The sequence below is a fragment of the Larus michahellis genome, chromosome 1 (genome assembly GCF_964199755.1).
Source record: "Larus michahellis chromosome 1, bLarMic1.1, whole genome shotgun sequence".
NCBI classification, from domain to species: domain Eukaryota; kingdom Metazoa; phylum Chordata; class Aves; order Charadriiformes; family Laridae; genus Larus; species Larus michahellis.
This window is the reverse complement of record NC_133896.1, coordinates 165,865,604-165,880,226: the sequence shown is the minus strand read 5'-3', so window position 1 is coordinate 165,880,226 and position 14,623 is coordinate 165,865,604. Positions and strand designations below refer to the sequence as shown.

Here is a 14,623-nt window from a genome sequence, read left to right as displayed (position 1 = left end):
TCAGACAGGTCTGTTGCTTGGACTATATGGCCAAATAGCATCAGGGCCCAAATCACTGCCACAACTTCCCTACAGCTCCTGATAAAACGTCTCAAACTTCAGTTGCTCCAACCAGCAGAAGAGTTTCTGCCTGGTTTGACGCAATGAATCTGATCCCTTGAAACGTTTCTTCTTCAGCCTCAGTTCTTGCTGCCAACCACAGGTAAGAAGCAAATGTGATGCAAATAACCTCAAGACCATTCAAACAATTTCAGCCTGCTGAACGAGAGAGGCTCTATTTGCTCCAGGACAGATAGTTATGGGAAAGATCTGCAGAATTCAGTAGAGTCACGTGGCCGATACCAAGCATTCCTCCCCTTGCAACATCAGTATCAGCCTACAGTCTACTCCATAAACAAGTCACAGGTGTCCTTTCTGACAGAGAAAGCTAGAGAACAAGTTATCTTCCCCAACTCCTTTATCATGAAAATCAGGATGAGGCAGCCCTTTCAGGAAAATACAAGGATAAATTCTTCTCACATCTATGGAAATAGAATCATAGAATCATAGAATCATAGAATTGTTGAGGTTGGAAGGGACCTTTAAGATCATCGAGTCCAACCTTTAGCCTACCCTGACAAGAGCCACTTCTAAACCATGTCCCTCAGTGCCCCATCTACCCTTTTTTTTAAACACCTCCAGAGATGGTGAATCCACCACCTCCCTGGGCAGCCTATTCCAATGTTTAATAACCCTTTCAGTGAAAAAATGTCTCCTAATATCTAATCTAAACCTCCCCTGACGTAACTTGAACCCGTTTCCTCTCGTCCTATCACTTGTCACCAGGGAGAAGAGGTCAGCCCCCATCTCTCTACAACCTCCTTTCAGGTAGTTGTAGCGGGTGATAAGGTCTCCTCTCAGCCTCCTCTTCTCCAGGCTAAACAACCCCAGCTCCCTCAGTCGTTCTTCATAAGGTTTGTCCTCCAGGCCCCTCACCAGCTTTGTAGCCCTTCTCTGGACACGCTCCAACACCTCAATGTCCCTCTTGTAGCGAGGGGCCCAAAACTGAACGCAGTACTCGAGGTGGGGCCTCACCAGTGCCGAGTACAGGGGGATGATCACTTCCCTAGTCCGGCTCACCACACTATTCCTGATACAGGCTAGGATGCTGTTGGCCTTCTTGGCCACCTGGGCACACTGCTGGCTCATATTCAGCCGGCTGTCAACCAACACTCCCAAGTTGTTACGAGATAGTTACGTACTCCCAAATAGTTACGAGATTCCACTAACCACTGCTGCCAAGGCGGTGAAAACGGAAATCATTCTGACATTTAGCAAGGAGCATAAATAGGAAATTTATTACAGAATCACAGAATGGCTGAGGTTGGTTATAAAGGACCTCTGGAGGTCATGCGGTCATAGAATCATAGAATCTTTTAGGTTGGAAAAGACCCTTGGGATCATCGAGTCCAACCATCAACTCCACTCTACAAAGTTCTCCCCTACACCATATCCCCTAACACCACATCTAAATGAGTCTTAAACACATTCAGGGATGGTGACTCCACCACCTCCCTGGGCAGCCTATTCCAGTGTCTGACCACTCTCTCTGTGAAGAATTTTTTCCTAATGTCCAGTCTAAACCTACCCTGCTGCAGCTTGAACCCATTCCCTCTTGTTCTATTGCTAATTACCTGTGAGAAGAGACCAGCACCAACCTCTCTACAATGGCCTTTCAAGTACTTGTAGAGAGTGATGAGGTCTCCCCTCAGCCTCCTCTTCCTCAAACTAAACAGTCCCAGCTCCTTCAACCGCTCCTCATAAGATTTATTCTGCAGGCCCTTCACCAGCTTCATTGCCCTCCTCTGCACTCACTCCAGCACCTCGATATCTCTCTCGTATTGAGGTGCACAAAACTGGACATAATACCAAGGTGTGGCCTCACCAGTCCTTCAAGCAGGACAACCTAGAAACAATTGCCCAGGACCATGTCCGAACAGCTTTTGAAGATCTCCAAGGAAGGAGACTCTACAGCCTCTCTGAGCAACCTGTGCCAGTGCTTGGTCACCCCCACAGTGCAAAAGTGTTTCCTGATGTTCAGAGGGAACCTCCCGTGTTTCAGGTTGTGCCCATTGCCTCTGGTCCTGTCACTGGGCACCACTGAGCAGAGCCTGCACCCTCCCTTCAGGTATTTATATACATCGATGAGATTCTCCGGAGCCTTTTCTTCTCCAGGCTGAACAGCCCTAGCTCTCTCAGCCTCTCCTCACAGGAAACATGCTCCAGACCCTTCCATCACCTCTGTGGCCCTTTGCTAGATTCTCTTCAGTATGTCCATGTCTCTCTTGTAGTGGCGAGCCCAGAACTGGACTCAGGACTCCAGGTGTGGCTGAATGGTGCTGTCTGTTATTGGCACGTAGCAGAACGCACAGAAGAAAATAAAAGACACTTTTAAAATATATGCATTTTAAAAAATAAAACAATGCTCTTAATGTTACTCTGTAGAACACCATTCCTTTACTTATCCTTTTCAAAACACGGTGATAAACCACAACCAGGCCACAGGAAGAACAATGCTTCTGTTAAGGGTGACTCCTCCATCTTAATGTCAGTTTGATTCAGCTGTAGTGACAGCCAACAGCAGCAGAGTGTTGACCACAACCACAGTGTAGCAAAATAACCAGATGAAAGATAACGTTCCCAAGTCTCCAGGATTGCTAGAGTCATATAGCTTATCCTCGGGCCTTAAACTGTCAAAAAACCCCTCCAAGTTACTGATGATACACCCACCTCCACTGAGTTCTTACAGTTTATGGTAAATCCCTTCTGTCCCCCCCCATCTCCACACCAATCAAGTACTGTACATACTACGAGACTGAATTTCCAAATTAAGTAGCAGATGGAGACAGTAGTGCAGAGTGTAAGTTGACAAAAATATCAAGGTTTTCAGACTATTTGTTCCAGTGAGACCTAGCACAAATTCAGGGCTTCTCATACTTTTCCAATAGTTAAAATCCTAATTTTGAGCACAGTCACATATTGTACTACAACCTATATGTTAACGTTAAAGAAGGCAAGGAAAACCAATTCAGAGTATGCAGAAAACTGTGGCAATTCATTTTGTGACTCATTTATTATAATGGACAAAATGGCACAGACTCAGCACAAGTCCATGTGTTTCTGTAGGGTTAGGAAAAAAACACTTCATAAAAAGAAACAAAAATTTAAAAAACAGACATTGTTGAGCTTTATGACTACCCTCCCCCAAAATACTGATCTTCAGGAGCTACAGCTATGAAGGTCTTAAGAGTACAATAGCTGTTGACAGTGTTTTGTGATACTGTAGGCTATACTTGAAGATCTTTAGAAGGTTAATTTTTTTTATTTTCAGATTTCAAATTATGCTTAGGCTTGAGGAGCTTTTAGCCCAAAAATGAGGCCTTCTATTTGTCCACTGCAAATTCTCATTACTGCAAAAACAGCTCAAGTTTCACCACCTCACTGATGTGTCCTGAACTTCACACTGGAAGGTCTACTTTCATGCAGAAGATTCAGCAGATGTTCATATTCAGTCATTAAAGTAAAAATTTCCGCCAGGGTGCCACACGCAGATTACGTCCCCTGGAATTCTCTGCATTTAGAGCAGAATTGAGACCAACTATTTCACACAGCCTGCTGTTATTCGAGTCACACACTCGTAACAAGCAAATGAACCAAGCCCTTCTCTTGCCTGAAGGCTCAGTTAAATTAAAGAGTGCTGTAAGAGGACTGCTAAAGGAAGCTGGCAAATAAGGCAATGGCCTACATAAAGAACATCCCTGAAACCTCAACTTAGCCATAAAGGAAAACTACTTGTTAGAGTGCTATGTCTTTTGTCCCAACAGAGATTGGCTAACACTGATCCGTTCAACGGGGGATTAAAAAAAGCCCACGGAAAAGTACAATTTGTTACGAACACAGAAACTGTGCAAGCTGCATTATTCTTTAATAAAAAAAGCTAAAATAATGTACAAAATTAAAGATGACCTAGCGAAATGGAGCAAATATATAGACAGTGATGCAAACTACTCCTCTTATCCCAAGGATGGACATAAAATGGACTCGCTACCAATCTATTGTTTGAAGAAAGAAAGAAGCAACATGGTGGGGAGGAAAGACTCACACCTCAGTCCCACGTTTGTGTATTTCCTTCTGAAGAGCTGTTCAACTTAAATAAAAATAGGACCCCTTAGACATTGTCTTCTCTTTCCCCAGGTACCATCCTGTTTGCTAAGAATTCTGAATAATTACTTGGTTCTTACACATCACCTCATTTTAGTAACTCTCTCAAAACACAGAGTTCACATGATGCCTTTCAAAGAGCTTAGCCCAAATTTTTCCTACCATGAACTACACAAAAATGTGAATATCTGGAAGATTCCCGAGCACCTTCTGTTCTGCTGGGAATGCCTCTGTTCTATCAAGGCAATTAGCTGATCAAAGACATCATTCTGGAAAGAAGCCCAGAATTAGTCCCTGTTACTGTCAGAATACTGATGTCACTAGCAATAAAGATTAAAAAAAAAAAATTAAGAAATCACTCTGTAACCTGGTGCAAACACAACCGCAAAACAGTAGCTCACTGTTCTGACCCAAAAAAGCTTTCCACCTCTACAGCTGTACCTTGGGCACTGATAAAAAAAGAAAGTGATTCATTTCAGAACCAGCAGATACACAAAGACCACAATATAAACACTCACTTCCTGCATTTCCCTGCTCCTGGGCCCTGACATTACACACCCTGTAACATTACAACACAGTCAACCAGCCACAATTTACTTGGTTGTTCAGGAAAGTGCAATTTTTACCAGCTGCAATTAGAGCAACTCCACCAGGATTTTGGAAAGCCTCTAACATCTGCAGAAAAAGCTAAGAAAGACAGTGTTTTCTTACTCTTGGAAGAGAAGTGAGACATCAAGGGGAGGTCTCAAGTCATCCTCTTCTTCATAGAGACAGCATGTAGGAGAATCAGGCCCTGCTATCCGAAAGGCAGGGCCATCATGCAATGAGAATAGTCAGGCTACTCCGTTTCATACATGAAATAAAATTTCCTAAATGAGAAACTTTTTAAATTAGGTTTGCTAGCATCCCAAAAGAATTGCCTTTCAGCCAAGGAAGAAATACATTACAGATAGGTACGTTAAACTAATAGCAGTGTCCAGCTCAACTGATTCATTAAGCCAGGGCTGGGTCCTACTGTACCTCTGAATTTACATCGTGTCCTGCTTGCAAATGCTCAAAAAAGTACCATTCTCACACTGCAGAGCAGGCCTGCAGAGCTCTCCAGAAACCCATGCACATATTGCAAGTTCTTCATGAACCCAGAAAGTCTGTCACAAAACGTCAGCCAAGAAGCGTCTGCAATTACATTGCAAAGCTGGCAGAAATAAAAAGTGTCTCCGGACCAAAGGATGCGTCTGTCGGGGCCCTGGGCTCACCCACAGGCTTCAATAGCCCTGACCAGCCCCCAACAGTTACACCATAGTCGGTCACTAACATACTATAATACCTCCCTCTGCGCAAGTGCAAAACTTTGCTCACCAGTTTCACAAAAGCCCTTGCTTTATCACTGGCCAAGTCAGAAAAATCCGACTACGTGGTCTAGTTTTCTAATTAGAAAAATATTTTCTTTTTGTCCTCCTTTATTTGTAATTATAGGCAGAAGTTTAACTTCTGGGTAATTTTACAGCACCCAGTAAAAGCCACATCCTGTATACTCTCATCAACTAATTCCTTAAGGAGGTGGTTTACAAGCTGCATTTTCCCCATTCCTCTTGAGCCTATTTGTGCATTAAATTACAAGCATCATCTGTTTACACTCAATGTCCACTTATTTTTCAACAGTTGCACAGGAGAGTCTTTGTTTACTCAAATTCTTCCATAACACTAGGATTTCATCTCCTTGAGCTGCTTGGAAGCACTACTTCAGCTACTAAGCTGCAAAGTAACACATATTTCTTTCTCTTTAATCACCTACTTTGGAGCTGGGTTTTTTGTAAAATAAATGGGGTTTCCTCACGGGACCTTTTGATTATAAATCCACATTGTTTATCCTCTGTGGTTTACCTTAGCTGTCTACCCGCCTCATTGTACTGTTCATTTACCCACCTTCATGACTTGAAGTTCTACCACCAGCAGTGCAAATCCAACACTGCCATGTGCTTGCTGGCAGTCCAGAGGAGCACCACTGGGATGGCATGTACAGACAGAAGGACACACACTGACAGTCTCCAGTGTTATTTTACAAGAATTCATAACTATCACTGCAATAGCTTGTAGTAGTCATGTGATTATTTTTTTCTAAAACCTATCTCTATTTCAGATGCTCATCCATTCTCTTCAGTAAGCTGCCTTTCCCCACCTCCCCTTACCAAGGCAGTCATCTAGAATTATATATAATAAGTAAACAGAATAAGTTCTGGTATTTCTTCTGATGCTTTTCAACTGGTGTTTTGTTTGCGACTTCCGTCCTCGGCTTACTGCAGCTTGAACAGTAGATTTTCTTATTGCTTACAGTAGGAAAAAATAGGAATACAATGAAATTACTTCAAAGCCATATTAACTGAAAAACACCCTTCAGGCTTCCAGTTCCAGTGCCAGACTGTATTAACCTTTGATACTCAGCTTCATCTCATCTTCCAAGCTGTTGCTTTTTCACAGCCCAGTGTAAGCAGATAAGTTGCTGAACATCCACTTTCTGATGCTGACAGTAACTTAATTGGTATTTGATTGCACTTATTGCAGGCTATTTTCATGGCGCTCATCTACACAGCATCAGCCAGGTATGAAATACCTGATTACTCTAACATACTTCCTCATATTCCAGATGGCAAGAAGTACAAACAGGATGAAGAAAGGCGGGGGACCCAACAAAAAAAACCCCTACCATACTGTAGCTAACATTTTCTCCAAGGCCTGGAAGCAGGGAATGGAGAAGCAGCACCACCTGTACCTGTGGCATTCCAAAAACTATCATTAAAATATTGATTCCAAACCCAGCATCCACTTGCCAAGAAGAATATCCAAAATACCAAAGATCTGATATAAAGGTCTGAAGATGACACCTTCCTTATAGCAATAAATTTCAGTGAAAGCTATTTTTTGAAGTAGGGCCTAAGTAATCACAGAGAGTGAAGGGAAAGAGAGTTACTCAATTTCCCAGAAAAGAATTGGTCATCCAAACAAGTTTCTAATCTCAGATTAGTTACCATTGAAACAACTAAATTGGAGTTGGCAGTTTCTTCATCGTTTGAAAAATGCATCCAAAAACTGTGTTATAGCTCACATACATGTTTAATAGAAAAAAGGAACCAACAACAAAAGAAGGCTCAAACCCTGAAACCAAAGTTACGCAGAAAGTCTAGTTGAGCATAATGGTCTCCGATTTCAGTTTCCAAAAGAAAATGCAAATGCTGAAACCTAATGGTAGCAATTTCTGTATTAACATCCTTTCTGGCAAGTAATGGAAATAGGAAGAATTAAAATCACGTTTGAGTTCACACTACTATTATAAGTGTTCAGGTGCCAGCGATACAAAAACAAAAAATAGATTATTGGTCTTTTTAACCTTCCCCTTCCAAAATCTAATTGTGTAATTTCCCTCCTCCACTCTACCTAAAGCCTTGACGAATCTTCTAGAAGTGGGGGAAAAAAATGATTTTTGGAAAAAAAAGAAAAACACAACAGTACAACATACTCCTAATTTTGAAGTTTTGCAGGAATTAGAAGAGACGTTTTTTCTCATAAATGATACAGCATGCTTTACGTTGGGCAATCCAAAGGCAAACTGCCTCAGCATTTTGTTATACTCAGTTAATCTAATCACATATCTAAGAAGATATTTACTGCAGATAGCAAATGCTAACACTCCGATAGTTTATACACACTTGCTGTAGTCGATATATTTATCGCTCTTTACCCATATATTTTCACTTCAGTAGCTCATAAACGATGACTTTCAAACAGTATTTTCTTCTGCGTAATACAGCTATCTTGCAATGAAACAAGCAAAACTTACACATGAATGCAGCAGTTCAAGAGACTGAATGATTCAAATTTGACTACAGGATATTAAATATCTGATAAATGAACAAACAAGGCATTATCTTTAATAAAAGCTGTATGTGTGATCCTCAGTCTTCTTTCAATCAGGAGAAATAAAGAAGCAAGTATGATTTCATTCTTCAGCTACTGAAAACGTGTTTTCTCTTTATCTACGCTGAAGATACCAACCACTCTGATTCCAACCCAGGGGGGCTGGAACTAGATGATCTTTAAGGTCCCTTCCAACCTAAACCATTCTATGACTCTAAGATGCTTACATATTTCTTTAGGGTTTCTTACAGTACCACTATCATCCTGCACCAATAAATGCATCAATAAATGAACTAAAAATGAGCTACCTCAGAGACCTTTATAAAGTGGTATCTGCTGGGAGTCATCACTATCAGCAACTTCACGCATTGCCAGTGGGAATTCACTAGATATCAGGCAGGATTCCCAGGCAATCACAAAGCCTGATGCTGCTTGATATTTTCATTTGTTACATGAAGTAACGGTAAAATCCTCACAGGCAAATCTATTCACTGTCACAGTAAGGAATGTGGATCAGTTGTAAGGGTGGCACTGCCAGACTCCGGCTGGAACTTCCAAGAAAGGCAATGAATTCTTTGCCTAACTTCTTTAAATGCAAGGCAAGATATGCCTTTGAAGAGAGCCAAGTCACAGGACTAAAATACAGGTAACACTTAGGCCTACTCAGAAGTCCAGCTAAATCAGTCAGTGGCCCTTCCATTTCTAAGCTATGGAGCAAGACAGGAGGAAGACGCCAAGGAAAGCATGTAGTTATTGACACTGCTACAAGAGAGACGCATGACATGGCTCTTTGGTCAGACAAACAGCTACGTACTGTGCAGTCAACACTGAAAATCTTGGGATTTAGATATCTGTGCTTACCTCATTCCACTCACACTTAAATTCACATGTAAAGGTGGTTTTTTTCAGTCTTCTCCCACTACACTCCAAGTCAGCGCAGTGAAGAAGACTTAGTGGTTTTGTCATTTTCCCTAGAGCACATACTTAGTAAGCCAAGAACAATGCTGTCAGACACCAACAGGTAATGATAAACTCCTTGGAATCATAACTGTGCGGATGCCTTGGAGCAAGTTTTCGGTTCATGTTTTAATGCTGTTATTGTAACGGCAAGTGCCACATGTCAAGTGATGATGTAAAAAGGCGTCCAGACTTAGGATGCTGACAGTGTCCAGTGCTCCAAAGGAGCAGAGAACTTCTCACAGGCACAGCCAGTCTGTGACAGATAAGTAATTACTATTAAAATTATTATTATATATTTTTAATAAATTATAAATACATGAAATTTAGCAGGACTTTAATTTATTTTATTTCTCTGAACAAAAACACCAGATACTCTTTCCAGGGTGTTCCAGCTTGCCCTCCTTCTCATGTTATTAACAGGCCAAAAGTTATCCATCCTTTTAAAAATTTAATCATAGCACCATGTTTTGTAACTTTCCACTGAAGTGGATTCGATGCCTGAACAACAGAACGCATAAAAAAAAAAATCAACTGCTGTATAGCTAGGACGTGTTTGATAAATCAACAGAACGAATGCTGTAAGCAAATAAAAATACATCTGCTACTTAATGAGCATGCAAGCTCAAAGATGGGTTAATAGTTAGAAAACAGATATACTCTTACCATGTACAGTTATTAATTAATAATCCCCACCCCCCCACAGCAGAAAAAAAGACGTGAAAAGTGCTATTCTCAGATGCATAAAGTATGGAGTATAAGGCTTTTTAAACTCAAAACACTTTCTGCAACGGAATAGCTGCTTAAACATAAAAACCACCAGACTGAATTCTTTCCTTCTCCGACGGATGTAAAAAAGAAAGCAAATCCTCCTATCCATCCTTCAAAGCCTTCAGTCTCACTAGGAAGCTGAGCCAGCAATAAAATAAAAATTAAAAAAAAAAAAAAAAACAACAACAAAACATAGATGAAGTAAATCAGAAATATACCCGAGTGCTGCTAACTCTGTAACTGAACTACCAGCCAGAGCTTAAAGAAGTTTGGTGACCGTGAGAACTTGTGTTCTCTGAAGGTCAGTAGTTAGAGCTATATCTGAACATTAGAACAACAACTTGGGCTTTGACAATCCTATGTTAATATAGATAATTCAGTCAGGGATACGGAAAACAAGAATATTTTGCAACTGCCCTGATCTTCATACTTCTGTCAGAAAGTTTTTTTATTGTTGTAACATCTAGACTAACATTACACAAGGGATGCGTTATAAAAATAACAACATTCACACACAACCCAGATGCTCCTCTTTCCCATGAATGTACTACTAGAGCATTTAATGTTCATCAAGCTCATACTTGTCAAAGTCACAACCCAAAAGCAAGAAGACAAGCTTTGAACAATGGGAGAAGAATGTGTCTTCAGCCTACACACTCATTACCTTGGTTTTATAATTCAATGAAAACATGACTTCTTTTCTCCGGTGAGTTTGATCCTGTTTCTGCCAGGCAGCAATTTCTAGCTTTTCTTCTGAACCACTGGCAGCAAAGGAGAGGGTGCTTCCTTGCAATGGCGAAATTGCACTTTTGGAGCAAAATATAAATAAAATAAAAATAAGAAGGACCCTTGCCTAGCTACCTGCTGTCTGCCCTCATTGACAACAAGCAGCCAACACCTGGGATTTGGAGAGCAGAGCAGGCACACTCAAGCAGCTGCATGGTGGTGGCTGACACTACTCCCAGACAGCTCTCTTCAAGCACCGTTTTTCCAGTTCTCCAGCTGAAAACATCTCAGAACATCCTCTATGAGACAGCAGTTGAAATGAAGCAGTACTGACACAGCTGTCTGTCAGACGCCATACGCTTTGTAGAAAGGAATAACAATTCTTAAAGCTACCCTTAAAGTTAGCCTTATAACTAACGAAGCGTGTTTTAATACTTGCTTGATTTTATGTAAAACAGTATCAACTTGCAGAAATGTGACAGCCCCTCCCTGTTTACTCAATTTAAGCCACAGCAGGCATCATTTCAGCTGAAATTTTCACTAAGAAAATACTGATGCTTTCTGACTAGTAAATAATAAGGATATACTGGTATTTTTCACGAGCATGTGCAGCACAGGTAAGAGAAGAGATTTTAAAAGGGTATTTCCACTGCTGTGAATTATACTGCTATGAAAGCCTATAAAACAGTACATAGGGCGACTTCTAAAGCTCTTCATACCCCACTAAACCCTTTTTCAAAGCACAAGCCCTGCAGTTGTACACTACCACCTGACTGCTGAGCATGAAGTCCCAATTGATCTCTGGACTTTCATCAGGCCTGTCATGCCACAAGCACAGACTTCCACCTACTCTTCCCTTTGCACAGCGAGAACCTACAGACGTGTCTGGGGTAAAAGGAGCCTTTCAGGTGCTTGCCTAAAACTTGGGAAATTTAAGGTACTTCACTGTTGCTGTTGAACACTTTACTGCAATACATGGAGATCTATACAAAAGGCCTAAAAAAAAAAAAAAAAAAAGGATGATAGGAGCAGTCAGAAAATCAGCTACAGGCGCTGCACACTTCCTTTTTGACATCTAGCTGCATTGGTTTTGGCAGAACAACTAGTAACGCCACAAGATCCCAGCAAGGGAAAGGGAACAGACCAGAAGCAGCCCTGGAATGCTACATGGCCAACTGTGGTTCATCCCATTCTGTCTGGTTTTCCTAGGAAAGCTGCTTCCAACATGGGCATCCCTGGTGTCAAAGAAGAAATTACAACTAAAACTGCAGATACATGCAAGGATGCAACGTCCTTTTTTTCTTGCTTTCTTTCTTTTTGCACAGAGTACCTCTGAGGACATCCTCAACTGAAAATCTGCTACACTAAAATTTGCTGAGGCTTTTAAAATCCCCCTACCTTCCAAAGGGGATTTCTGCATCTGCTCAGAGCTGCTTTATAGGATCAAAAAGTTTTTACTTGTGTTTCAGAGGCTTTCTAAAAAAAACAGAGCCTCATGTGCCATGCCCTCTCTTCCTTCCCCTCCTCCCCCACGTAACACAGCACGAGCTGTAGCTCAGGCTACAGTAGGTGACACGGAATAAGTGGTAGCCCCAAAATTGCTCTCTTTCAAAGGGAATCTGCTAAGACAGACAAGGTTGATGCTCTCCCATGTCACGCTGCATGTCTTTTCCTATTACATTTCAAAGCAACTAAACTGTTGAGCTATAATGCCTCACTGCTGTGAGTAATTATAGATACCCATGCCGAGGTCCCCGCTAATAAGAGAACGAGCACTAGCCTTGGACTAGTAGTCACCTGGTCCCACAGAAGTTTGTGGCGACAGCGTTAACACCCCCTGGCTTGGCTGTGTGACACCCTAAGCCCCCCCGGGAGTCAAGGCAGCCGACTGCAGCTGAAGGGGGAATGAGAGCAGCCAGGCTGCTGCCCTGCCATCCCTCACACCGGGAATGCCCAGGGAAGCTGTGGCTGCCCCATCCCTGGAAGTGTTCAAGGCCAGGCTGGATGGGGCTTTGAGCAACCTGGTCCAGCGGAAAGTGTCCCTGCCCGTGGCAGGGGGGCTGTAACTAGAGGATCTTGAAGGTCCCTTCTAACCCGAACCATTCTGTGATTCTGTGTAACTCCCACGCAGCCATGCAGCTCAGAAACCACCTCATCCACGACGGGGGAAAGCCCCGCGCTGACAGCGGGACGAGCCAGCCCTGCCGAGATGAGCAATGCCTGCCCGCGACCCGTTATGCAAGCGGGGAAACCAGAACAACGCCGGGCAGCAGCCCTGCACCCAGGGCCGGGCGGGGGGACCGGGGCGAGGGGGCCGAGGACGCTCCCGCAGCCACCGGAGGGACTCACACACGTGCTCGAAGGGGGCGACGGGCCGGGCTCGGCGCCGCCCGCCCGGCTGAGGGCTGCCCTGCCCCGAGGCGGACAGGCCGCCGGCCGGGCTCGTCCCGGGGATTACCCGCCCGCCGCGGGCTGCCGGCTTCACCTCAGTCGACCTCGCCCCGCCTCGCCGCTGCCGGGTTCCCCGCAGCCACCTGCCTGCGCCTGGGCTGCCCCGTCCGGCAGCGCTGACACGCCGGGCCGGCGGGGACGGGCAGCAGGTCGGGGCCGAGCCGCGGCTGCGGAGTCATTGCCGGCCGCCGCCTCCCCGCCCTTCCCCGCCGCCGGGGAGCCCGGACCCTCCCGGGAGGGGCGGCCGGGGCTCAGCATCCCCCCGCCGCCGGCCGGGCCCCGCAGCCGAGCAGCCAGGCGAGGCGAGGCGAGCGGCGCCTTCCCCGCCGGCGGGCGCCCCGGGGCCGCACCTCTCGGCGCCGGCTGCCCTCCTTCCCTCCCTGCCGCCCTTGCCCTTGCCCTCGGCCGGGCGCTCACCAGAAGAAGAGCCGGGAGCAGAGGTTGGCATCCCGCAGCGGGTTGGGCTTCTCCTCGCGGGGCACCGGTTCCATGCCTGCCGCACCGCGCCGCCCCAACCCTTCCTTGCCGGCGGCGGCGAGGGCGCAGGACCAGAGGGCGACTTCCCAGCGCGGCAGCCGCCGCCGCTTTGCCGCCGGCCGGCGCTGTTTCCGGGAGAACCGGCACCCCCCGCCTCGTCCCTCCTCCCTCCCGCCGCAGGACGGACGCCTCCTGCCGGCCCGGCTCCCCTGCGGCGCCCGCCGCGGCGCTCAGGCGGCGGGGCAGCCCCGGAGGCCGCGCTGGGGCGGGCGGGAGCCTCCCCCCGGGAGAGCCGAGGGCCGCCCCGACTAGGCCCCCGCGGGAAGGGAAAGGGGGTTGAGCCGCTCCGAGCGGGCAGGGGCGGCTCTCGATCACCTCAGGGCGGGCCGAGCCAGTCCCCGGCCTGTCCGCCTGTTACCCCCGGCTGCCGGGTTGGGGGTGCCCCGCTTTGTTTCCTCACCGTGTTTCTGCCCTGCGTGTGCCCCTCGCTGGTGAAAAGCATCTCCTCATGGCACACAGTACCAAGCCAGGCGCCCACACGCCGTTTTGGGCAGAAAAACGGGTCAGGAGTTGGGGGGCTAGTCCAGCTTAAGGGGGCCAAACACCACCAGAAAGGCTTGCTGTCACCTCTCCTTCCCACATAGTGTCGATACTTATATTTAAAAGAAAAAAAAAAAAAGACTCCTGGTGGTTTAAACAGTGTTTAGGAGAGTTGGGTGGTACAAAGTAAAGCAGTTACTTAATTCCAGGAGGTGGTGCATCACAGAAATCCTCAAAGCAATCCTCAAAAGTTCAGCAACTGATCACCGTACTCCTCTCCAATAACGTAACCACGGCCTGCCTGGGGTAATATGACCGAAAGGAGAAGACGAAAACTGCAGGACTCTTAAGAAAATAGTAATGCAGTACTTGTATCTGAAGTAACCAAAGAACTGTTCATCTCCATGAAAAAATAATTGGCAGAATTGGTCCCTGACATGTTGTTATTTCTCTGCAGTCTCAGAATCACAGGATGGGTGAGGCTGGAAAGAACCTCTGCAGGTGAGCTGGTCCAACCCCCCTGCTCAAGCAGGACAACCTAGAGGCAGTTGTCAGGACTGTGTCCAGACAGTTTTTGAAGGTCTCTAAG

The 14,623-nt window shown here is 45.3% G+C and overlaps 1 protein-coding gene across 3 annotated transcripts in view; it reads right to left on the bottom strand.

The window, feature by feature from the left end:
• Positions 1 to 13,704, bottom strand: part of ABCC4 (ATP binding cassette subfamily C member 4 (PEL blood group)) — a 154,027-nt gene extending 140,323 nt beyond the window's left edge. For 2 of the 3 annotated variants that reach the window (XM_074562968.1, XM_074562960.1), the window contains exon 1: positions 13,435 to 13,666. In XM_074562968.1, the coding sequence (XP_074419069.1) occupies positions 13,435 to 13,508 (74 nt within the window). In that variant the 5' untranslated portion in view covers positions 13,509 to 13,666. Of the gene's footprint in view, positions 1 to 13,434 lie in introns of all 3 variants that reach the window. The other variant, XM_074562976.1, reaches the window with a different exon arrangement.
• Between the last annotated feature and the right edge of the window lie 919 nt (positions 13,705 to 14,623).